The 23,659-nt window shown below is 45.2% G+C and overlaps 2 protein-coding genes across 2 annotated transcripts; both read left to right on the top strand.

Annotated features, from left to right (window-relative positions):
• The first annotated feature begins 2,088 nt into the window (after positions 1 to 2,088).
• LOC306825352 (protein-methionine sulfoxide oxidase mical3a-like) lies at positions 2,089 to 5,267 on the top strand. Its single transcript, XM_079346050.1, has 3 exons — positions 2,089 to 2,266; positions 3,020 to 3,093; positions 3,421 to 5,267. The coding sequence occupies exons 1-3, from the start codon at positions 2,169 to 2,171 to the stop codon at positions 3,603 to 3,605; spliced, it is 357 nt and encodes a 118-aa protein (XP_079202176.1). The 5' UTR covers positions 2,089 to 2,168; the 3' UTR covers positions 3,606 to 5,267.
• A 2,643-nt stretch (positions 5,268 to 7,910) lies between these two features.
• Positions 7,911 to 23,509, top strand: ttc38 (tetratricopeptide repeat domain 38). The gene is made up of 14 exons (XM_079346032.1): positions 7,911 to 8,039; positions 10,986 to 11,063; positions 11,158 to 11,239; positions 13,100 to 13,271; positions 15,582 to 15,755; positions 17,117 to 17,192; positions 18,129 to 18,248; positions 18,357 to 18,416; positions 18,659 to 18,697; positions 19,180 to 19,261; positions 20,293 to 20,458; positions 22,400 to 22,559; positions 22,936 to 23,009; positions 23,393 to 23,509. The coding sequence occupies exons 1-14, from the start codon at positions 8,010 to 8,012 to the stop codon at positions 23,475 to 23,477; spliced, it is 1,398 nt and encodes a 465-aa protein (XP_079202158.1). The 5' UTR covers positions 7,911 to 8,009; the 3' UTR covers positions 23,478 to 23,509.
• The last annotated feature ends 150 nt before the right edge of the window (positions 23,510 to 23,659 follow it).

The raw sequence follows: 23,659 nt of genomic DNA, 5'->3' as shown, positions 1-23,659 counted from the left end.
AGTTGTAACGGGACGTGCCTTGTAGGCGGCCGCCATGATGGGCACGGAATGTTGATCGTTGTCAAGGAAACACCGGATGTTACGTCGAAGACCGCTGCTTTAAGCTAGCGCTGCGTAACGGACATTATTTGAAGTTTAAGCAGGAACCCAGGCAGCATAGGTTGAGAAACAAAAGATCGGAGGATGATGAGGTAAAACATCTGTTTAAAAAAAGAAACGAGAAGAAGTGTCTCGAAGCTATAAAAGAGGTTAAAGAGAAATCTACGTGTCTATCGTGAATGACCCGTGCTCAGCGTTTATTCATCGGGTTTCGATCTCACTGAGGATGCTTTAAAAAAGAGCGTGAATCAAATGTGATTCGTTGGGTTCCACTTCTGGTGACACCGAGGAAAGTCTCCTTATTAAGTCTTATTATTATTGTCTCATGTTAATGTGTTTGAATGCCTTGCACCTTTTTGACGTGCGCGTTCCTTCAACAAAACGTCAACACGCTCTGCGATGCATGACGTCATTGTTTCAGTGTAGTTTCTCATTAAAAACAGACGTGTTAGAGAGGAGCTTTGATTTAGGGGGAAACTGCTGTGGTGTGTCTTTAACAGCATGCTCTCCTTTACTTCAACTCAATCATGAGTCTGTCGCAGTATTTTAGTTTGTGCCTCTTTTCCCCCCTCAAACAAATGTCATGTGTCGTGTAATCATGAAATGATAATAAAGAGTGAGCGCTGACCACCTGCGACGCGGCTCGCTCGTGGTCAGAGGAGTGAGAAAGCTGCATGCTGTGATGATTTTTGTCATTAATATTGGAGTCGTCCACTAAAACAAGTCTCATAAAAATGAATAGCTCATGTGCTTTGTTCCAGCGTTGCCTGAGCTGCGGATCTGTGTGAGGAAACATGATTTTACTCAGTGCGCCGGCTTGTTTCTGGTTTCTTTTTCTTGCTGTTTCTGCTTTGTGCCGAGCGCTCCTCTCTCCTTTGTGTTTGGAGCCTTGGGCTGCAGGGTGGTTACGGTGGAACAGGTTGTTAGAGTTAAAGAAACAGAAAAAAAAAAAACAGTGGGGTAGGCTTGCTTTTATAATTCCTCCTTTGTCTCCACATGTTGTGTTCCTCTCCAGTGTGAGCAGCTCTTCTCCAGCTTTGCCTCTTTCTCTCTCTGTCTCTTTTCTGTTAATTAGCCAAAACCGGCCCCGGAGACCACAACTACGCAATTTACGTGTGCACAATGTTTTTCCTTTTTGTTTTGGAAGAGCCTCCTCTTCCCCAGCTAAGTATGTCACGCTGCATCGCGGTTTGCCTTCCGGCCTTTCATTGAAAGCGCTTGGCTTCACCTGCTGCAGTCAGATAAATGAAAAGGATGCATCCCTCTCTGAGCATGCCAGACCCAAACGGCTCTTATCTGAGTCCGTAGGACTGCAGGTTGAAGAAGTATGCAGCACTCTGCATGATTCACACTGACGCAGGCGTCATCGAGGAGTTGAAGCCCTGCTGTTGGTCTCATTGACAATCGCCTCATGAACGTTTGACCTTGTAATTGAATATGAAACGTCTTTCCACTCACACGGCTCAGCGTGAATGTGATCTGAGCAGGTTTTAATTTGTGGGGGTGGGTCAACGTGTGGGCAGGGGAGGATCTGGGGTTTACTGCTCTGTAATCTCTTGGCTTCTGATTGGTGTGTTTGTTGTTGTTTTTTTTACCACCCACCTTTCTGAAAACAAACAAACAGATAGACGGATGTAATAGCAGCTACGTCTGACACAGTGTCCAAACTGGGTAACACAAACTCTCAACTTTGCAACAACAGGTGTTGTCCGTGTGTGTGTGTCCATGTGTGTGTTTGTGTGTCGGCTGCGTGTATGTATGCGTGTGCACACATGTCAAAGTTGACGCCTGTAGCTCCACGCCCTCTTCTGGACGCCATCTTTAAGTATGCCATGGCTTGACCGCGTCTGTAGTCAAGTCCATCCCCTCCACCTCACCCCCCCCCCCCCTCCCCCCCCTCTCAGAGAGGACATCCTGGCTTGGCTTTCATTGCATCGCCTGTGTCAGCCCTCGAGTCCTCGTCTGTGTGGCGTCAGTGTCGTCTCGCAGCCTCCTCGTGTCTCACTCTCTCTCTCTCTCTCTCTCTCTCTCTCGCTCGCTCGCTCCGTGCTCCGTCCTCTCCTCCAGGCATGGGCAAGAAGGACGACCCCAAGCTGATGCAAGAGTGGTTCAAGCTGGTGCAGGAGAAGAACGCCCTGGTCCGCTACGAGTCCGAACTGATGATATTGTGAGTACATCGTTACGAGCAAGAAAAGGGAGCTTTTTTTTTTTTTTTTTTTTATGACAAAAAGAGTTTGTTCAAACGCTGTGAGGGAGGCCCCGCGCTGAAACATGTCAGCGTCTGTTCATGGTGATGTGAGCCTGAGGAGGAGGGGCGTGCACACACGTCCTGGGTTACCTGTTGAGAGTTATTGTGCTGCGAAGGAGGACCATATGGGGTTTTGTTTGTGTTTTGTCCTCCGAGATGTTCTGCCATTTTATTCATTTTTTAACATTTAAGGAATAAAAACCCGACTCATTAAGAACAGAACCTTGACCTGAGGCATCTGTTGGACCTGCCTGACGCTGCCTCGACGTTTCTTCATTTCTCTTCCAGGCAGTTGGAGCTGATAACAGATGACTTCATGTCTTTGTTTGTGTGATTATAATTCATATGGCACCAAGAGTTTAAATAAATACTTGCTTTGATGGAGTGTATAATTACTACTTAGGGGTATTAAATGTTTAATGGCGTTTGCAAATGGTAGAAAGAAACAACTTTTAATTTGGATCGTTCATTAAATGATGCACTATTTTCTCATTATGCACGACTGTAAGGAACAACATCAACGATTCGTCTTCTTTAGGAAATGATCATAAATATAAATCCACCTTATTTACTTAAATGAAGATACAGCCCCACAAAAACTATGAAATGCTTTAAAGCTATTACTCATCCGTGGAGCAAACTGAACTCCGTCTTTCCTTTTCTGTCCTGAAGTGCCCGAGAGCTGGAGCTGGAGGACCGACAGAGCCGCCTGCAGCAGGAGCTCCGAGAGCGGATGGCGGTGGAAGGTGAGTGCAGGACGGAGACACACAGGACTCCCCGCGCCTGAGCACGGTTAGCTCGCTGCGTTCATGGCGTCGGGTGATCATAAGCGTGCTTACTGTAGAAGAGAGGGTCCCAAAAAAAAGGGATGCACGGTGGAGTCCACGTCTGCACGAGAACAACACAGATACACAATACTTCAGGATATTTCAATGATACTGAGTTGTATTTTTAAAGAAGACATAGGGTCAGACATTAGCGTGCTTAGACGCGGTGTGGATTGCCTCACTTCACTTTAGCTGAAATATCATGGCGGTCTTTAACTCCTTGTTTTGCCCCGTCTCCCCTCTCAGACCAGCTGAAGACGGAGAAGGAGCTGGCTCAGGAGAAGCAGATCCTGAATGAGATGTTGGAGGTGGTGGAGCAGCGGGACTCCCTGGTGGCTCTCCTGGAGGAGCAGAGGCTCCAGGAGAAGGAGGAGGACAAGGACCTGGAGGGGGTGATGCTTTCAAAAGGCTTCAACCTCAACTGGGCCTGAGACGGACAAACATGCTCCCCAAGTCCTGGGACGAGAACTGACTCATCTGAATCTGCTGAACACCTGCAGCAGTGAATGTGTGACCCCCCCCCCCCCCCCCCACAAACACTACGACTGTGTGCCACCTTAAAGCAGTCTGTTTACATATCGTCTGCCCGAAGGCAGTCCTAGTTAATCACTTGGCAGATTTCTCTCTCTCTCTGTCTGTGGGTGGAGAGGCGGGTGCATTCACAGCTTTATCCTCCCAGCCTTGATGTGGAAGCTCTCAAAGGAGAAGAGGGGGGGGGGGGGTCGGGGGCTTTGGGAGAATGTCTAAAGACTTGTTTCATTCTCGATTTGTCTAAAGGGAAGAATGCAGTTCAGTCCTGCTGATGTAAAGGAATTGTGTTTTTGTGTATAGTTGTGTAGAACAAGTCACATATTCAGCAGACGAGGGTCCCTCCCCTCCCCCCCCCCCCCTTCACCAAGGTGGCTGTGCAGGCGTGCGTCTAAACACTGGAGTGAAGTCTCCAGTCTCAATCTCGAGTCTTGTCAGGAAGGACATCCTCTGCTGGAGCTGCCTTTTCCCCGAGGTACACACGAACGTCTGCGTCCTCGTGAACCGCACAGATGAGACCCCCCCCCCCCCCCCCTGTGAGTCCACAGTAAGCATGGCCATGATTCTTTTTTCTTTTTTTTTTAATGTATTTATTATTTTTGTTTGCTTTTCACAGATTTGTTTTGATAGTTTTGCATTCACAGGAGAGTGCCCGCAGTCTCATTATCTTGCACGTCTCCCATGCACCCATAAGCCGTTGCATGTCAGGAATGAAGGCCGCAGGCGAGGAGAAGAGCGTAACCTCGTCTTCGCCAAGCTAGGACGTAGAAAACAGACGATATGATCACATAAGCATTTCACATGCCGGGATAATGAGGGGACTCTCCTTGACATGCCTGTTCACTGTTTATCACACTGACAGAGTCAAATCTTTGTTTCCTTCCACGTGTGTTCACGTCGCGATCGTACTGGAGGCCGAGCTCACAGGAGTCCGAGTGCAGCTCGTGTGTTATCAGAGAAGAACGCCACCAAACAAACCGACACGCAGTGTAAACGCCAGTGTGAATGCGTTACCCTCGAACAAGATGCCTTTTTTCATTTTCATTCTCTGATGTTTGATTTCTCTGCGCTGATCGTTGTTGAGGACGTCACGTCCGTCGATCCCTCTGAAACCTGAGATTTTTACCTTTTTGTTTTTATGATTTTTTTAATACTTTTATACAGCCGCTCCACAAACAAGAAGGGGGCGCTGAAGAAGTGCTTCATGAGCACCATGCATCAAACAGGAAGAGTCCAAACAAACTGTGGGAGGTGGTGGGAGTGTTGCAGCGCAGGGACACGATGACTTGGAATGAGCTGTGAATTAAAACACAAAGTGACATGATTTTAAGGGTTGATGTTTTAGTTGGGTGTGAGCTAAGTTTGAAATGATTGTATTGATATTTATTAACATGTGTGCAAACTGTATTATATGTAAAGAAAACAATGAATCCTAATTTTTAAACTGTTCCGTTGACACATGACGTGTTGTGTAAATGCTTCATGTAGCTCAGATGCTTCGGGGTGTTGGATGTATGCTGAAGAAAAAAAAAAAACGGCAATAAAACAATGCAGTTGTTCTTTTACACGTTTGTCCGCTCACATCTCGTTCTTGATGGTTACCATGGATACGCTCTGATCATCCGTCCAGCTAACGACCATGTAGACCTCTGATGTTTGTTTAAACCTGAGTTGAGCTCCTTGTTGTAAACGGAGGCGCTGCTGGTCAACAAGCTTGGGGCCCCAGACCAGTAGGGGGCCCTCCAACCCGTGTTCACCCCCCCGTGAAGTCTGCTCGCCAACGCTTACTATTCTCTGTCCCGTTTCCTTTTTTCCATGCATTCAGGGATTGCAGATGAAAATGAATTTAATTCCTCTCCATTGTCCTTCGGTGACTTTCACTGAGCAGGAGGTTTCCTGCTGTCACTGCCAAATGTGTACGTTCTGGGCCACTGCTTTGGTTTCAGTTTGTGGTCCCTCTGGGGCCCCTTACTGGTCTGGGACTCCCAGGCAGATTGCCAGTTGATTTTTGCCTTGGGCACCAACAGACTCTAGAATCAGCACTGGTTTATGAACAACAAAAATCTCAAACTGAATCCACGTTTGGCTCATTTCACTGACGTTTAAGAGGAGGAGAGTAAAACATAAACACAATAAGTAAGGCTCCCGCAGTCTCCCTTTGTGCTCACATTTATTTTGATTCATTTCAATCTAATCGACCTTCGTCATGTATATCATCATTTTGTCCAAGGCAGCACTTCCTCCTTTTCTCTCCTCTTCCACTTCAGCTCAGAAAGTGTCACAGGTAAGGTTGATGTCTGTTTTACTCTTCAGAGAACGTTCGTGTGATTCGGTCACGCACACACACATGTAGGACGAGTAGCAAACACTTCATTTGTTTAGAAACATTTCAGAATAAATGGATGGATGGATGCTCGCTCTCAGCAGCAGAGGTCAAGAACATATTTACTTCACAGAGTTTAAACCCTCAGGAAGTGGAATTTCCCATGATGCAATCTGAATCGCTTTTGCACAACCCTTTCTGCCTTGTAAATGTTCCCAATTTCCCCTTTAATCAATGGTAAAAACAATTTTTACAAAATATAAATTCCTGTTGAAAAGATTACTTGTGGAGCGCAGTTGGCCTAGCGGTTAGATAAAGTCCTCCATATGGTCGTCCAGGGTTCAAGTCCGACCTGTGACTCCTCAAATACCGTTCCCTGCTCTCTCTCTCTCTCCCATTTTCCTACTTTATGTCTTATACAAATAAAGGGTCAAAAAACTTTATTAACCTATCCGTATTATCACATTTTATTTCTTAACTGATCAATGTATCAGTCTTTTTTTTAATAGCACAACTTCACAACAAATGTTCTCTGGACACTTTTCAATAAGAGCAGGTCTAGACTGTACTCTATATTTTACATGTTTTTAAGGGGACCCATCATTACTCCAACATAGATAGATAGATAGATAGATAGATAGATAGATAGATAGATAGATACTTTATTGATCCCGAGGGAAATTCAAGGCATCCAGTAGCAGTATACAGAAAGGCAGGACACAAGACATTAGTTACAATACACACCCGCTGTCCCCCCCCCCCCCCCCCCCCCCCCCTCTGTATACAATAATCCCCCAAACAAGATTTAGCAGCCCCTATGTGACTAAGAATAAACATAATTATATGTTAAACCTGTGCAGTTAGCATTAGCAATTAGACTTAAAACTTATATAGCATAATGTACATAACCTGTGAGGAGAGAAAAACATGTGCTGGTTAAAAGAGACCTGTAAACAGTTAAAGAGCCTTAGAAACAAAGTGCTGACCTTCTAGAAACTAGTTACATGTGCATGTACAGAGGTGTTTGAGGTAGTGCCAGAGGTGTGAGTACAGTCGTTAAACAGTCAATGCAGGGATGCAAATTGGCTCACCAACTTAAAGGAGCAGTGATTTGCATTAAGTGTCCTAGACAATAACCTGAAACCAGGAGTGCTTAGGGTGATTATCATTGAGTACCCAACTATTGAGGAGCAGATTAGCATTAAGTGTTGAAGACAATAGAGTGAAACTTGACCTAATTAGGGTGATCATGTCAGCCATTACAGATGTAGCATAACACAACAGTAGGATGAAACCAGACATGATTAGGGTGATTATCTTTAAAATGACCAGTGCTCAGTAAAGTGACTATCAATATGCATTACAGTGTCCAAATTGGGGGCTGACTCTGAGGTCACCAGTGCAGATGAGGAATGAGAACACACACACACACACACACACACACACACACACACACACACACACACACACACTACCGTTCAAAAGTTTGGGGTCACCCAGACAACTTTGTGTTTTCCATAAAAAGTCAGACTTTTTTTTTCAATCAAATGAGTTGCAATGTGAATAGAAAATACAGTCAAGTCATTGACATAATTATGACAGGCGACATTTTGCTAATTAGCAGGGTCAAGAAATATTTCAAACACGATGTTTTGCACCGTGCTGACTCCTCACAGGGACTTTAAACTTGAACACTGTAGAAATAAACTTTAACTTTTAAATGTAAGGACAGCCAACCATGCAGATGTTTATTCATTCTTCATCACATCATATTAATAAAAAGTTCATAATTGGATTTTTTTTTCTCCATACATGCACTTGGTCACGCACTTATTTTGAAAGTGAAGTAAGTGAAAGTTTCTTCCGGTTTTCCCTCCTTTTTTTGTTCTTTTTTGTTGTGTCAGATGACGCAGGCGCAGAAGCTTCGGGTTCACGCAGCCAGTGGGTGAAAGGTGTGCAGAGAGGTAAACGCAACAACGACAACATGAAGGTTTCCAGCTTCAGAGACTGTGAGGTTTGTGTTTCGTGTTTTTCTCAAGTGCAGCAGGAAAAGTTGTAATGTTTGTTGAACAATGACACGCCTTTGTTTAGGATTGTATAAGAGTTTAGTGAGTTCATGCAGAAAGGCTGAGATACACTGCAATCATTGTCAAATTAAAATACACATGTGGTGATGATGTTGTGCAGCAGACAAACCTGTGAAAGTTATCTACACATCACATCCAGTGAGGGAACAGCTGTCATCGGTGTTACGGTGTAAATGGGGACTGTGTTAACTGGTGACTGTCATCGGTGTTACGGTGTAAATGGGGACCGTGTTAACTGGTGACTTGCAGCTGTTTGTATTTTACAACACGTTCAAGACGTAGGTGTCATTTTTAATTAAAAGGATGTATATATATATATGTATATATATCCTTTTAATTAAAAGGATTATATATGTACACACACACACACACACACACACACACACACACACACACACACACACACACTACCGTTCAAAAGTTTGGGGTCACCCAGACAACTTTGTGTTTTCCATAAAAAGTCAGACTTTTTTTTTATTCAAATGAGTTGCAAAGTGAATAGAAAATACAGTCAAGTCATTGACATAATTATTTGTCTATTATTTGAAATAATAATTTTCTCCCTCAAACTTTGCTTTCGTTGAAAAATGCTCCATTTGCAGCAATGACAGCATTGCCGACCTTTGGCACTCTGACTGTTAATTTGCTGAGATAATCTGGAGACATTTCACCCCATGCTTTCAGAAGCCCCTCCCACAAGTTGGATTGGATTGATGGGTACTTCTTGTGTAATTTACGGTCAAGCAGCTCCCACAACAGCTCAATGGGGTTGAGATCTGCTGACTGCGCCATAATAGATGCCTGCCTGCTTCTTCCCTAAATAGTTCTTACATAATTTGAAGGTGTGCTTTGGGTCATTGTCCTGTTGTCGGATGAAATTGGCTCGATTCTAGCTCTGTCCACAGGGCATGGCATGGCGTTGTAAAATAGAGAGATAGCCTTCCTTATTGAAAATCCCTTTTACCTTGTACAAATCTCCCACTTTACCAGCACCAGAGCAACCCCAGAGCGTCACATGACCTCCACCATGCTTAACAGATGGCGTCAGGTGATCTTCCAGCATCTCTTCAGTTGTTCTTCTGTGTGATCCAAACACCTCAAACTTAGATTCGTCTGTCCATAACACTTCTTTCAGATCTTCCTCTATCCAATGTCTGTGTGCTTTTGCCCATATTAATCATTTCCTTTCATTGGCCAGTCTCAGATATGGCTTTGTCTTTGCCACTCTGCCCTGAAGGCAGCATCCCGGAGTCGCCTTTTCACTGTAAACATTGACACTGGCGTTTTGCGGGTACTATAATGAAGCTGCCGATTGAGGACCTGTGAGGTGTCTGTTTCTCCAACTAGAGACTGTAATGTACTTGTCTTCTTGCTCAGTAGTGCAGCTGGGCCTCCTCCTTCTCTTTCTGCTCTGGTTAGAGCCTGTCTGTTCTCTGAAGGGAGTAGTACACACTGTTGGAGGAACATGGAACAGCCTTCATTTCTCAGAACAAGAATAGACCGTCGAGTTTCACATCAAAGTTCTCTTTCTGGCCATTTTGAGAGTTTAATCAAACTCACAAATGTGAAGCTCCAGATACTCAACTAGCTCAAAGGAAGGTCAGTTTTATAGCTTCTCTAACCAGCTAAACTGTTTTCAGCTGTGCTAATATAATTGCACATGGGTTTTCTAATAATCCATTAGCCTTCTAACGCAATTAGCAAACACTATGCACCATTAGATCACCATGGTGATGTTTGCTGGAAATGGGCCTCTGTACATCTATGTAGATATTTATTATTAAAAACAGACATTTGCAGCCAGAATAGTCATTTACCACATTAACAATGTATAGAGTGTATTTCTGATGATCTCCATTGAAAAAAACTGTGCTTTTCTTTCAAAAATAAAAACATTTCTCAGTGACCCCAAACTTTTGAACGGTACACACATATATATATATATATATATATATATACACACACACACACACACACACACACACACACACACACTCATCACACATGCCTTTATTGAATTGCTAAAAAAAGTGACTCTAGTTTTGAAAATTTCTGTTGTAAATCTGTTGTAACTTTGACAACCAGCTGCAAGTCACCAATTCACACGGTAACCATTTCAATCGTAACACCAGCTCTTGCAGATTTTTTTTTTTCTTTTGTGATTTTGTAAATAGGTGTAAAAAAAAAGAGTTGCAGTCATTGCGATGAATTTCAACATGAAGTTGAGCTGAATGTTTCCCAGACTTTGCTCTCTGAGGCATTGAGCTCCTGTGAGACGTTTTTAAATGGTTATTGCGAAACACACTCACATGAATACCCTTCTGTACTGTTGCCTCATCTGCTGACCATCAGTGAAAGAAGGGATTATTTCTAAACGGTCAGCGTGTCATGGCTGTCCCAGGGTAGAGGTCGTTTGAGGCCATTTAACATTTTTCATGCCAAACATTCATTGTGAATTCACTTTTAGACATTTCCAATAAAATCAATAATGAAAGAAAATATGTCTTGAATTTCCCTCGGGATCAATAAAGTATCTACCCATACATACATCCATACATACATACATGTTCACACTATATTAATAACTGCAGCTCTGTTTGGGCTCCTCAAACACTTTAATTAGTTTTTTTGTTATTGGATCTCTTTTATGGCCGCCCTTGATCTTTGCTGCTGTAACATTGTAAATGTCTCCATTGTGTGATTTAATAAAGGTTTATCTTATCTTACAAACATACAGGATAAGAGAAAGATTGTCCTGCTTTGTGGACAGAAGAATCAAAAAATCCGCCCAGCCTAAACGTTCCTCCCTGCAGCGTGAAATACGTTTTGACTGTTTCTTTCTATTTGCCTCCTGATTGTGATGTTTCTTTCAGGCCTGGAGGGCTCAGGGTCTCCCTTTTTCCACCAGCAGCAACGAGGCATGCAAACTATACGACGCTGTTCTCACTCAGGTATTTTAGTCACACGCTGTTATGACTGCGGACAAATGCAAGCGGGGAAAAAGAAAAGCATTTTACAGCACATCCATTTTTTTCTGGCTCATAGTATGTGAAGTGGCAGAACGATGAAACCTTGGGAGGAATTGAAGGATCCCTCTCCGCTCTGCATGCAGCTGACCCAAACTTCGGTGAGTCCCAAAGTCTAAAGGCCGGCATCAGATTAGCTCTTTTAAAATTGTAATTGTCGTAATAATCAGAGAGAAAGCCAGCTGATTAAACAGTGATTAATCATTGAGTCCAGAGCTGAATATTACAGGGATAGAATGAGATCTCCTTGACAGAGAAGTAAATAAAAGACAGTCCTAAACCTTTAGAGGATGTGCTGCTGTAACATACATAAGAAGACACTTCAAGGCGGCCTCTTCAAAAGAACTCGAGATGTGTTAAGTGCTAAAAGAGGTTTTTACCGTATTTGTACCTTAATAAAGAGTCTGTGTCGTACATACAGATGTTCACTACACTTTTACTGAAACAGCAAAGCTACCAGGTGTGTCCTAATAGAGGCAGGATCAGAAGAAGCAGAGTTAAAGGAGCAGTATGTAGACCTGACCCCCTAGTGTTTAAAATGGGTACTGCAGTCTAAACTCTAATCATCACAGAGAGCTGTCTGGCTCCGCCCCCTCCTCTCACACAGGTCTGCATGTGGTGGACACTGTAGCTTCAGTGTTTAGCCAGCTCTGCATGTGGTGGACACTGTAGCTTCAGTGTTTAGCCAGCTCTGCATGTGGTGGACACTGTAGCTTCAGTGTTTAGCCAGCTCTGCATGTTGGTGGACACTGTAGCTTCAGTGTTTAGCCAGCTCTGCATGTGGTGGACACTGTAGCTTCAGTGTTAAGCCAGCTTTGCATGGGTCTGTAGCTTCAGTGTTTAGCCAGCTCTGCATGTGGTGGACACTGTAGCTTCAGTGTTTAGCCAGCTCTGCATGGGTCTGTAAAGCTTTCTGCGTTCTAACCTCTCTCCATGTTTTATCTCCAACATTGATCCTAGTTTGAGCAGCTTTCTGCTGCTGGAGCTTATTAGAAACATGCAGAGGCTTTTTAGCTCGGGTACAATCACTTCTATCTGAAGCAGTTCCACTGCCCGCTTCCATCGCTGCAACACCTGTTGACCTGATAACTGCTCTCATATCTGGCAAACCCAGGGGCGTCCAAAACGGCCTTCAAAGCCCCGCCTACCTTCTCTGGTCCAATCAAATCCAGAGCATTCAGGAGCAGAATCTAAAGTTAGAAGGAGGACATACTGGCTGCTGCGTTGTTGTCAGAGAAGCTTCAACACAGCACGTTTCCTTCACAGATCCACTTTCCAAAGGCAGAAATTTTTTAATGTTATAAAACACACGTGTACATAAAGAGCAGCAGTAATTGATGACATCCAGTAAACCTGTGTGACTGTAATCCATTTAGGTGACACAGTTGAATGTTTGAGGTATTTTAGCGTGCTATCGTGCTGGAAGGACTTACAGGAAATGGAAGAGAGGCGTGGTTAACCTTATTGGTCACATCCATGTTTAAAGCTTCTGTGTCCCAGGTTCATGTAAGCTGCTTAAATAAACGAGACCAAGCCATTCAAACACTGTTTATGTCGTGGTGCTTATATAAGAAAAAAAAAAACACACCGGTCACAAATTTGGTTCCCCGACATGAATCACATCCAATCTGAATGGATAAGTCAAACATTAAGCACAAAGCCTTCCTCCGCCAATATTTACACGGAGAGATGTTTTTATCATGAAGTATAATTAATGACTGGAATAAACATCCAGATTTAGCTAAATGAAATGCAAACAAATTCGCTTCATCCTGAGGGCCCTCAGCGAGGATGAAAGCCTCAACTTAATCTGTCTTTTTATAAAACATGAACAGCGTCGACGGTGCAGAGGCACGTCTGCCGGTGCATCAAAAGAAATCCAGTCAAACTGCATTTCATTTGTTGTGGTGGATGAAGAAGTTTCCCAGTGTGATGTGTTTTTTTTTTTTTTTTGCCTGTAGTTATGGGTCATGTGATCAGCACGGGCCTGGAGCTGGCAGGAACAGGAAGCTCGGTCCGTTTGAACAAGAGTCTGGCCGGTGATGTGAAGCGCATGGTGGAGCTGGCGAACAGCCAGGATCTGTCTCCCAGAGAGAGGCTTCACGTCAGGGCCGTGGAGCTCTTCTCTCACGGGTAAGTCTCTACAGGAGGGCATGAGGAAGACTCGTCTCAGGTCCACGCACTGTGACCAGGTGTCTTTACAAACAGCACTTTGCTAGTCTCGCCACGTTCAGATGGTGATGGCAGAGGCTGCTGTGTAACCTACTTCTCCCAGTCACAAGCCGCTTGTCATGCAGCAGCAGTAATGTTGGCTTTGAGTCTCGCCCAAAGACTCTTTAACTCTTTAACTGGCGATGACGGTCGATAAAGTACATCCTGTGTTCATGTCGTGAGGAAGATGATTACTTGGAGACGACCTTCATCGATGAAAAGAAAAGTTTTGATAAATCTGAGCACTGAGGTCTGCAGAGTCCCGAACCGAACTGATGGACCAGGGATGTCCATCTTAGCTTGTTAGCTTGATGCTAACACATAACAGAATAAGTTTTGCAGCATCTCTCTTACTTCAGTGTTAAGTATGACTCAGCTAGAGTACAAATGTGTGATTTCTTCGGTTAAGTGATGCTCAGTGTCGTCTGTTCAGGTTGTCATGCTCCAGTTGTGTCATTGAGTGAAAGGATCAGCACATGAAGGGGGCGAAGCCCTGACACCTGTCAATCACTGACACATCTGAAGTGAATAGAAGACGATGCTGCAGTGTAAAAAAAAAAAAATCAGCCCATTTAGAGAAAACATAGTTTTTAGTCTTTTTTTCTGTTGTAAGTTATTTGAAGGATACTTTCTCGTCCTTGTTGTATAAAAAAGAGAGAGAGAGAGAGAGAAGCGTAGCTCCGCTGTGCTCCTCCATCTGGTCAGACTGTTTGATCATGCTATCGTCCATTTCCGTCAAAACATGGTCTTTAAAAAGCAGCCAGCACCATCTTTTCCCCACAGCTCTTCAACTTTATTTAAAGTCAGCAACAAGCCAAGCGTCTGTTCAGTTTGAAGATGTGACTCATGCTGGAGTGGAAGCACCAGATTTCCACACAGCCGGAGTGAGAAGCCGACATGTCCGTACTCTGTTTGAGTTTTTAAATCTCAGCGTCAGAGTCTCTCTCTCTCCTGCCGGGCGAGTGACAGCGCTGTCAGCTGATCAGTCAATCACAGAGACCTGCAGCAGAGCAGGTCCAAACGCAAGGTTTCCTCGCTTCAGTGTGGAGTGATGCTGCCTTCTCTCCGTCCAAGATACTTTTTTGTTTGACATCATCGGTGCCGACCCGCCGCCCGTCCACGACTTATACCGGTCCAGATTCAGGAAGCATTCACTCTACGCCCGGCTGTCACTCTGAAAGTCAGATTCCTGGTGTGTAAGCCGACCTGTCCGATGAAGATGATTCAGTTCCCACGTGTGACGCAGGCGCTCCTTCATCGCTCTGCGTGCAGTGCAGCGACTCTTTGATGAAACGGTCGAACCTGATAATGATGCTGCAAACTAAAGTTTCCGAGCTGTTGTTCCAACCTGAGGAGGCGTTCATGTGCATTTTACAACTCGAAAACTCATTTTTCCGATGTGTCCATGAATGCAGCGTTAGTCCAAAGTTTGTGAGGAGTGAGCAGGGTCCTCCTCGACATTTGATTGGCCACCCAAAAATCATAGTTATTGACTTTTACTTTGTACGAAGCGGATAAATCTGCTGTATGAAACCAAAACACACCTCGCTGTGACGTTTACACCAGAATAAAATGCTGACACGAACGTGCAAGCCTCACACGTCGCCCGCCACCGGACGCGATTTTCAAACCAAAAGAGATTTTCTCTCACAATGTAATCATCAGCCATCGGCACGAAGTATGAAAAAATCTAATCTCATTAAAAGGAAACAAAGTGACTTTGATATGAAATAAATGCCCTGACACAGATTTAAGCAGAGAGATTTCTAATCCACTAATCTTCTGACGTTCCCTCTGATTCGGCTCTGCGTGTTTTGAAGTGAGCGCTGCCGAGCAGTCAGTCAGCATTAGGTCCCAACAGGGAACAGATCAGTTTGGTTTACTCCTGCCGTGAAGACATCGGGACAGGAACAGTGACGCTTGTTTAGACGACACAAAGCTACAAGAATGTGTTTTATCTTCCAGACAATATTCATTGAACCCCTTCGCTCCTCGTTTTGTCTCCCCGTGTGAAGAGTTTCAGTCGCAGGCTCGCAATTAACGTTTCTATTTAACCGTTTCTCTTCTCTCCCCTCATCGTATGTCCCAGTGATGTTCCTGAGAAGACATTTCCTGTCTCGTTCTCGGGGGATACTCGAGCATATTCACGTCTTGTTGATTTTGATGGTCGAAGGAGATTCAGTGTGTTGAGCTCGACCGCTCCCAAACATCTGTGTCTCTCGTCTCTCGCAGGAATTTTTCCCGAGCCTGTGATTTATGGGAAGACATCCTGGTGGATCACCCCGCTGACATGCTGGCTCTGAAGTTCTCTCACGACGCTTACTTCTACGTCGGAGCCCAGAGCAGTTTGAGGGACTCTGTGGCCAGAGTGCTGCCCTACTGGAAACCACAGCAGCCTTTGTTCGGGTACAGAACGCAGCATGAAGCCTATGTTTCACACTTCCATTCTGCATGTTTAAAAAACGAGACGTTAGCTTGGAGTGGATTTATGTCCTCTGCTTTCTGCTGTGCATATTTTCATTTCTTGTCCTGCTCTCTCCGGTCTCCCTGCTCCCTCACCTCCCTCTTTTTCCCCCCTTCATGTTTACTTCTCGAACGTATACTTCCATATCCACTTCCGGCAGCTTCTCCTCGTCGCTGCTCTCCTCATCAACGATTCTCTGTTGCCTTCTTCATCTCTCCTCCTCTTCCTGCTTCTGAACACCCAGTGTGTAACTACCTGGTAGTGGAGCGTTTAGAGCCAGATGTTTGCAGCTGGAGTTGGTTGAGACAAAAAAATAGATAAAATCAGGTGGATCTCAAGGTTCAAGGTTTCTTTATTGGTACCTGGAAAGGTCAGTTAATCAACAATCATAAGCAGTGTTAGATAGATAGTAGATAGATAGATAGATAGATAGATAGATAGATAGATAGATAGATAGATAGATAGAGAGAGGTGGGGGGAGTTTGTGTCCAAACATTAAAGGTGCAGAAATAAAGTGATGGTAGATGAGTATTAAGTGTCCAAACGAAACAGACAGACACATTTCTCCTCTGTTAGGTGCATGAAAGAACCAGATCAGGAGGATTTCATTTCCTCCCGAAATTTCTCAAGATGCTTAAAAAAAAAAAAGATGCAGGGAAAGTGCATTATCTGCTGATGTGTTACATATGATCATAGTTTTGTTTCAGGCGAGCAGAAATAGCCCCGAGGAAAAAAACAAAGAATTCAGGAAAGTTTCAGTTTGAGGAAAAAAAAAAAAAAAGGATCCACAGGTTCACAGAAGATCGTTGGATTCCTCGTTGGATTCCCTTTCGTGGTCGTTTCGACGCTCGCTGTATGGGAAGTCGGTTTGTGTTAGCTAGAGTTCAGCTAGCTATTAGCATGCTATCAAACATCCTGATAACCTCAAAGGGAGTCATTCTTTTCTTCCTAACATATCTTCATTCCAGCGTTTGGAGATGATTCAGTAGTTCCTGTTTATATTTTTAACCCTTTGTCTGTTTAACTGAGACAACAGCGTTAGCACACTGACACGTTCCTGCGTAGCCGTAATGTAAAGGCAGTCAGCAGCAGCATGACTCAGCTTTTCTGAAAGTTTGACACACGGCGACGTGGACGAGGTCACTTTAAAGCACTTTGCATCCCCGAGCTGTGAACGCTGGAGGCACAACACTCGTGTCTGCTTTTAATCATCTCAAATAAACACAATGTGTTTGACTTTCATTTATTTCCACTCTGTGTTTTTTTCTGATAAGAGTTTTGTTTGTGTGTTTTTGGCTCCCAGCTATCTGAAAGGAATGTACTCCTTTGGTCTGCTGGAAACTCGAGCGTATGACCAGGCGGAGAAAGAAGCCATGGAGGTGATTTTTTTATTTATTTATTTATTTTTGTTTCTCCATTACCGTCTTTTTTTGTCCAGACTGTCTGCGTCTGCACTGATTGTGTCAGTTCAATTCGCCGAGTAATTTGCAGTCAAACGCTAATAACAAGCAGCTCTCCCCGAGCTCAGCAGCACCGCTCCTCTGTACCGAACGGGTAATGCCTACAAAGTGTTTGAGAGATGAGGGTCACTTGAAAAACACATCACACATGAACTCACAGATGGTTTCTGAAGGATCCAGCGCCGCAGTGTTCCTGAGCTGTGATTTGAGCAGAGACTCACTTCACCAAGTTTTAGACTTTGATATAATATAACAATTGAATGATGTTGACGTCTCTCCTGTTACCATGGTAACAAAGATGCAGGTCCGGGGTCGGGGTGCAGGTTTCAGACCCCGGTCTGAAGTTTAACTCTTGATCCTTACCCCACTCTCTCTCTCTCCTCACATTTGGGAAGGGCCGTTTTGGACGCCCCTCGGTTTTGCCAGATATGAGAGCAGTTATCGGACAGCTCTCTGGACTGCAGTACCCATTTTAAACACCAGGGGTCAGAGTTACATACTGCTCCTTTAAGGGAGAATTTAACTCATTTTCACTTTGCATCAAATCACTCTGTGGAAACGTTCGAGCAGCTTTGCTGGATTTTCATCTCTTAAAACTCCTCATTTATCTGAAACTGGAATCTGTGAAAACTCGACTTTCAGCTCTATTTGACATCAAAGTGCCCTCTCTCTTCTGATTGGCTAGCTCTGGAGGTCTTCTAGGGGGGCAGAATGCGTTTTTTTTTTTTTTTTTTTTTTTTCAAAGTGTCTATGTAAAAGATTTCTGTAGATGAATGCTGGGATTAGTGCAACATGTTTACTTCAGTATATGAAACATTGCCCACATGTAGCATTTTTCATGTGTCTCCTATGCAGGGTCTCGCTCTGAATCCAGAAGACGCCTGGTCCGTGCACTCTATGGCGCACATCTACGAGATGAGAGCCGAGGTGGAGAAAGGCCTGAAGTTCATGGAGAGCAGAGAGAAGGACTGGAAGGTGAGCACCGTTTGTTTTCTCTCTGCGAAAATCAAGAGAGTCCACCGAGTGAAATGACACATTCAGAACAGGAAACAAATGCATCAAATATTTATTGTTCACTTCCAGGTATCTGACGTGCTGGCCAGTCACAACTACTGGCACTGGGCGCTGTACTTCATCGAGAAGGTAAAGACTCTAATGAGTTTTCTCAGTCAAGCGAATAGTTGGCAGTGGGACTGTTGTAGAATTTGTATTTATGATATCCTCTCCCCCGGGTAATTTAAAGTCTGGGCTTGATTATGTTGCAAGATTAATTTGTGTTTGCATCTGTGCAACACAATCTATCAACCTCCCTAAAGTCCTAAGTGTGACGTTATTTAAATTCACCCCCTCCCCTCCCCCCTCTCTCTCTCCTTCGCCCCCCACAGGAGCAGTATGAAGCCGCTCTGGAGATTTTTGATTCTCAGGTACGTTTGTGGTAAGAGGTTTGAGTCCAGACTTTGCTCTTTATCTGTCTGCACACGTACACACGCAGTCCTTTTAGAAGAGACTCGATGGACCCATACACAGGGGACGCACACTAAAAGCAGGATGTTGTGCCGAGTTTGAGTCAAGAAGCCAAGTGCCTGCAAATGGAAGTCAAGTCCATGTCAGGATTCAGACCAGTGTCAGCTGCCAGAACTGATGACTTTTTTATTCTGTCTAAAAATAGGAGAGACGGCTTTAAAGGAAAGCCCTTCCATGTGCTGTATCTCCCATTAACATTTCATACTTTCACTCACCACTGCCATACGTTCCAACACAACACAAAGTCTGACATGAAGTTAGCCGAGTTTTAATAAATGTTTCATGGCTCATGTCAGGAGAATAGGAGAAGACAGGGACAAAAAAAAAAGTCTTTGCATAAAGTTGGTTCCATGGAACATCCTTCTGTCCTTTTCTTTTTCAGATATTCAGACGCTGCAAAGCCACGGGATCCATGCTGGACACCGTTGATGCCAGTTCATTGCTCTGCAGACTGGAAATGGAGGGTAAGCTAGGTGGATGAAGCGCTGGGAAAAACTGTCTGCGTTAGGGAAACAGGAAGTGATTTGAAATTCTTCAAATTCACTGATGAGCACAATGGATGTGCAGCAGTTGTTGCTAATGGGATCAATTGTGACTGAAACCAGATTCATTCAACGGTTTGGTTTTTTAGTGCGGGCGCTAATGTAGCGAGCTAATCTCAGTTATCACACCTCATTTATCCGGCACTTAAGGTGCTATGCATGCTGGTAAAATTAGCTCCTCTTACAAACTGCTCCAATTAACAACCGATCCCCACTTACTCTGCGCGCTCCTCGGTCCGTCAGCGCCACGGTTTTGCTCCGTCAGAAGGCGCACGCCCTGCCCGTCTGGAGCCATGATCAGCTGTGCTCACATCACAGCAGGACTACAAGATGACGCGGGAATACAGAGAAAACCGTGCCAACAACATGCTGCTTTGTCTTTCTGAGGATTTGGTGCCTGTTTGCATGTAATGTTGATAAAGTGATGGAAAATTACAATCAAGTCTGTAAATATCGTTTTGTTGTGAAATTGATTGGCTGCTCTTTGCATTCTTGCGACTTCCTGTCTGGCTTGCCTGCGTGCCTGCTGCGTGCCTGCAGCGTGCCTGCAGCGTGCCTGCAGCGTGCCCGCTGTGTGCCCGCTGCGTGCCTGCAGCGTGCCTGCTGCGTGCCTGCAGCGTGCCTGCAGCGTGCCCGCTGCGTGCCTGCAGCGTGCCTGCAGCGTGCCTGCAGCGTGCCCGCTGCGTGCCCGCTGCGTGCCTGCAGCGTGCCTGCAGCGTGCCCGCTGCGTGCCTGCAGCGTGCCTGCAGCGTGCCTGCAGCGTGCCTGCAGCGTGCCCGCTGCGTGCCTGCAGCGTGCCTGCAGCGGGCTTGCTGCGGGCTTGCAGCGCTTGCTGTGGAAACACAAAGTAGCGTGCAGCGTTGACGGGCCGTAGCACACGGAGTTTGTGGAGATTGGTGATTTGAAGGAGTTTTGCAGCCTTCAAGCTATGTGTGTGTCATTTCACATGTCAGGTGTGTGCGTGAAGGACCGTTGGCGTGAGCTTCTCCAGGTGACCCAGCCTCACACCGACGATCATGTGACGCTCTTTAACGACTTCCACTTCCTCATGACGTCGCTGGGTGCCAAAGACAGTGCGACCTCTCGGCGTCTGCTGGAGGGCCTCCAGGAACTGGCCAAGTAAGTCCCCCCCCCCCCCCCATCCCTCCACATCACTGCACACCTCGGCGTTACGTAAGCGCCTCGCAGGCCTTATGTAAAAGAGAGACACAAACACGTCTGAGCGTGGGAAGGCCTGATGGAGAGAGGATCCGTCCGTCCGTCTCAGACGCCGAGGTCTTCCCACTGCAGCAGATGTAGCGGCAGCTGCTGCCTCTCTGGAGCTCTGCGGCGTGCCACCACAGACAGCCTGCACTCTCCATTTCATCTGCCATTTAAAACCGCTGCTTTAAATTCAACACGGCTCTCCTTGAAATCATCAGCCAATCCACGTGGACATGTTGGAGCTCCACCGCTGACATTTACAGCACGGTGTCATGTTTACTTTCTATGCATTGGACGGATTGAAGAGATTTTTACCTAATCCATATTTTCCCGTAATTTTCTCTGACATCGTCTCTTTTCCAGTCAGAGGAAGAACTCTGAGTGTTAGCTGTAATCCAAGAAAGCCTCCATGACCTTACAGCGGCGTGAATCATTCTCTGATGCCCATCATAGTTCAGCTTTAATAATGCTCCAGTACCTTCAACCAACCTCGAGCTGTTTCCGTGAATATTCCATTTTTATTTCGGCGTTTACAGATTTACACAGTGTGAATACATAATGCATGCCGTGTGAATATGTGAAAAATAAAGACATTTAGCAGACGAGTCGAGCAAGACGAGGTGTGAGCAGACGAGGTGTGAGCAGACGAACGAGACGGAGTCACACCGATTGGCTGTTGTGAAATCCTGCAGACATGAACGTGTTTATAATTATTGCGACAACATGTTTGAAGATTCCAGTTATTTAGATTTTTTTCTCTCAAGTTTCTGCATCCATAAAAAAAAAGCTCTCCTCCCAGCTACAGGAAGCCTGACAGGAAGAAAATATGAAACATCAATAAAACTTAAATCAAAACACGGACAGAGACGACGACCTGGTCAGGTTGGCATCATGCACGTCATCAAACATGAGAGTTTGTTTCATATGGTCAGCGTTTGACTCCCTGCTTCTTCACTTAAAGTCTCATCAGTTTGTGTAATTCAAAGGATGTTTGGTTTGCACCTCCTTCAAACAAAATGGGCCTTTAGTGCACAAACGTTTCCATCCATCGATCCAGCGAGCTCAGTAAATCCTCCCAGACTTCCCTCTCCCCAGCAGCGTTTTCCAGCTCCTCCTGAGGCGCTGAGACGGGATGTTTAATCCCTCGAGGGAACGCTGAGTCTCCTGTCATGAGAGCGTCCAAACCACCTGAACCGGCTCGTGACGGAGCCGCGCTCCCCTCCACTGTCTCCTCACACCGTCTCTCAGCCCGACTCCTTATTCTGGCCGCTCGTACTCTTTCCATCACTACAAATGAATTTTTAATGTGCAATAATATTCGTGATGAAATAATATTTCCTCTGCAGTAACATGCGTGTCGACGCTGACTAAACACATCTTTAATTGTGATTCTTGTTCTTGTCATCGCTGAGAAAATGAGTTGAAATCTGTATTTAATTTGAATGTTTTATTTATCAGTTTGAATGTTTACTCTGTGATATTCAGCAGTGAAATGTTTGGCGTGTGCAGAGAGAAAGGATGTGTTGATGGTGGCAGTGGAGATCCCTGTGTGCAGTTAACGCCACCTTCAGCCTCGTCTGGACGAGCGGACCAGCGGATTTCAGATGTTTCATAAAGACATGAGTGTGGGGCATGATTGTATTTTACTGACAATGAATGAAGATGCACTTGTGAATGTGTGGTTAGCATGGACGTGCGTGTGTGTGAGGCTGATTGCCTCTGGGCATGTGGTCAATATGAGTCTTTAGCTTCAGAGATGCGCAGCTCATATCCTCGTCCTTTAGGTATTTACTCTGTTTGGTTTCCTTCTGAATCCGTCCAGATTGATCACTTTAAGCCTTTTTTTTCGTCCCACAGAGAGCCAGGAGACAACCAGCAACATCAGATGGCCAATCCCATCGGCGTACCGATGTGTCAGGCCATGATGGAGTACGAGCAGGGCAACTACGCTGGCGCTGTGGAGCTGCTGTACCCGCTGCGCTACAGCATCGTGAAAGTAGGAGGCAGCGATGCACAGGTGAGGAGCACAAAGATGCTTCACTCAGAGTGAACACGACCGAGGAGACCAAAGGAGAACAACCTCCAGGCTCTTCTGTCTTCATTTTGTTTCCTGGGCGAAACCAAAAATCCTTGCTGTTTGAAAATAGGCCAGAGGTGAAGAACCGTCTCTGTCCGAGCGTAAGCATGCGAGGAACGTGGAGCCTGGTATGAATAATGAAACATGTGGTGGATGCTGATGGACTCCTCGCACATCTATGTTCTTTGTGTTCAGAGAAGCGTTCCCCGAGGTGCAGCCTCGGACATGCAGTCTATCACCCAAAGCTTAGATTGTCTCCATACAGTGCTGCAGCAGGTTTATGTTTCCTAACGGCTCTGCCCGTTGTTGTTTACAGAGAGACATCTTCAATCAACTGCTTATTCATGCAGCCGTGAAATCAGAGAACAAGCACCACAACAAGCTGGGAAGGTAATGCACAACAGGGATTTCAGGCCAAACACAAGGCTTCAATTCCTTCTAAATTCAGCGTTGCCCTTCAATCTTCCATCCATATTTAATGTGGAAATCTGCCGAGACATTAGGAGAGAGAACGAGGAAGATGTTGCACTATTTCAAGCTGTGAATTTCATCATGATGTCTTCTGGTTGCTTTTGGAGCTGCTGTCCACTCTGCTTGTTGAAGTTGCTGTTATTCAGCATGCATGTAGTGTTAGCTCTTGGTTATGTAACAGAGATCCCCGTCTGAACAGCATGTTGGGCTTTCATTATTGATCAGGTCAGCCTCTCGGCTCGTCTCTCTCAATCTGCGTTCATCTCTTTGTACTGTCTTGTTGCTGTGCTCAACTCCTGCAGATGTCTTCTGCTGGAGCGTGACGCCACCAGGCCGGGATCCCCTCTGACGGCTCGTCTGATGCAGAGAGCGCTGGCGCTGCACTAGACCGGCGGCAAGGTGTGCCGGCCAGCTCGCCACCCCCCCCCCCCCCTAAAAAAAAATAACCATGAAGGAAATCTATAATCTGATGTTGCATGCTTTAGCTTTAAGAGATTATTCAAACAAAAAGACAGGAAGTCATAACTGTCAACACGTCTGAGTGTTTTTAATACTGCACTCTTTTTTTA

The sequence above is a fragment of the Symphodus melops genome (genome assembly GCF_947650265.1).
Source record: "Symphodus melops genome assembly, chromosome: 6".
Classification (NCBI taxonomy): Eukaryota; Metazoa; Chordata; class Actinopteri; order Labriformes; family Labridae; genus Symphodus; species Symphodus melops.
Note: the sequence above shows the minus strand (reverse complement) of the source record. Positions and strands in the feature narration are given on the sequence as shown.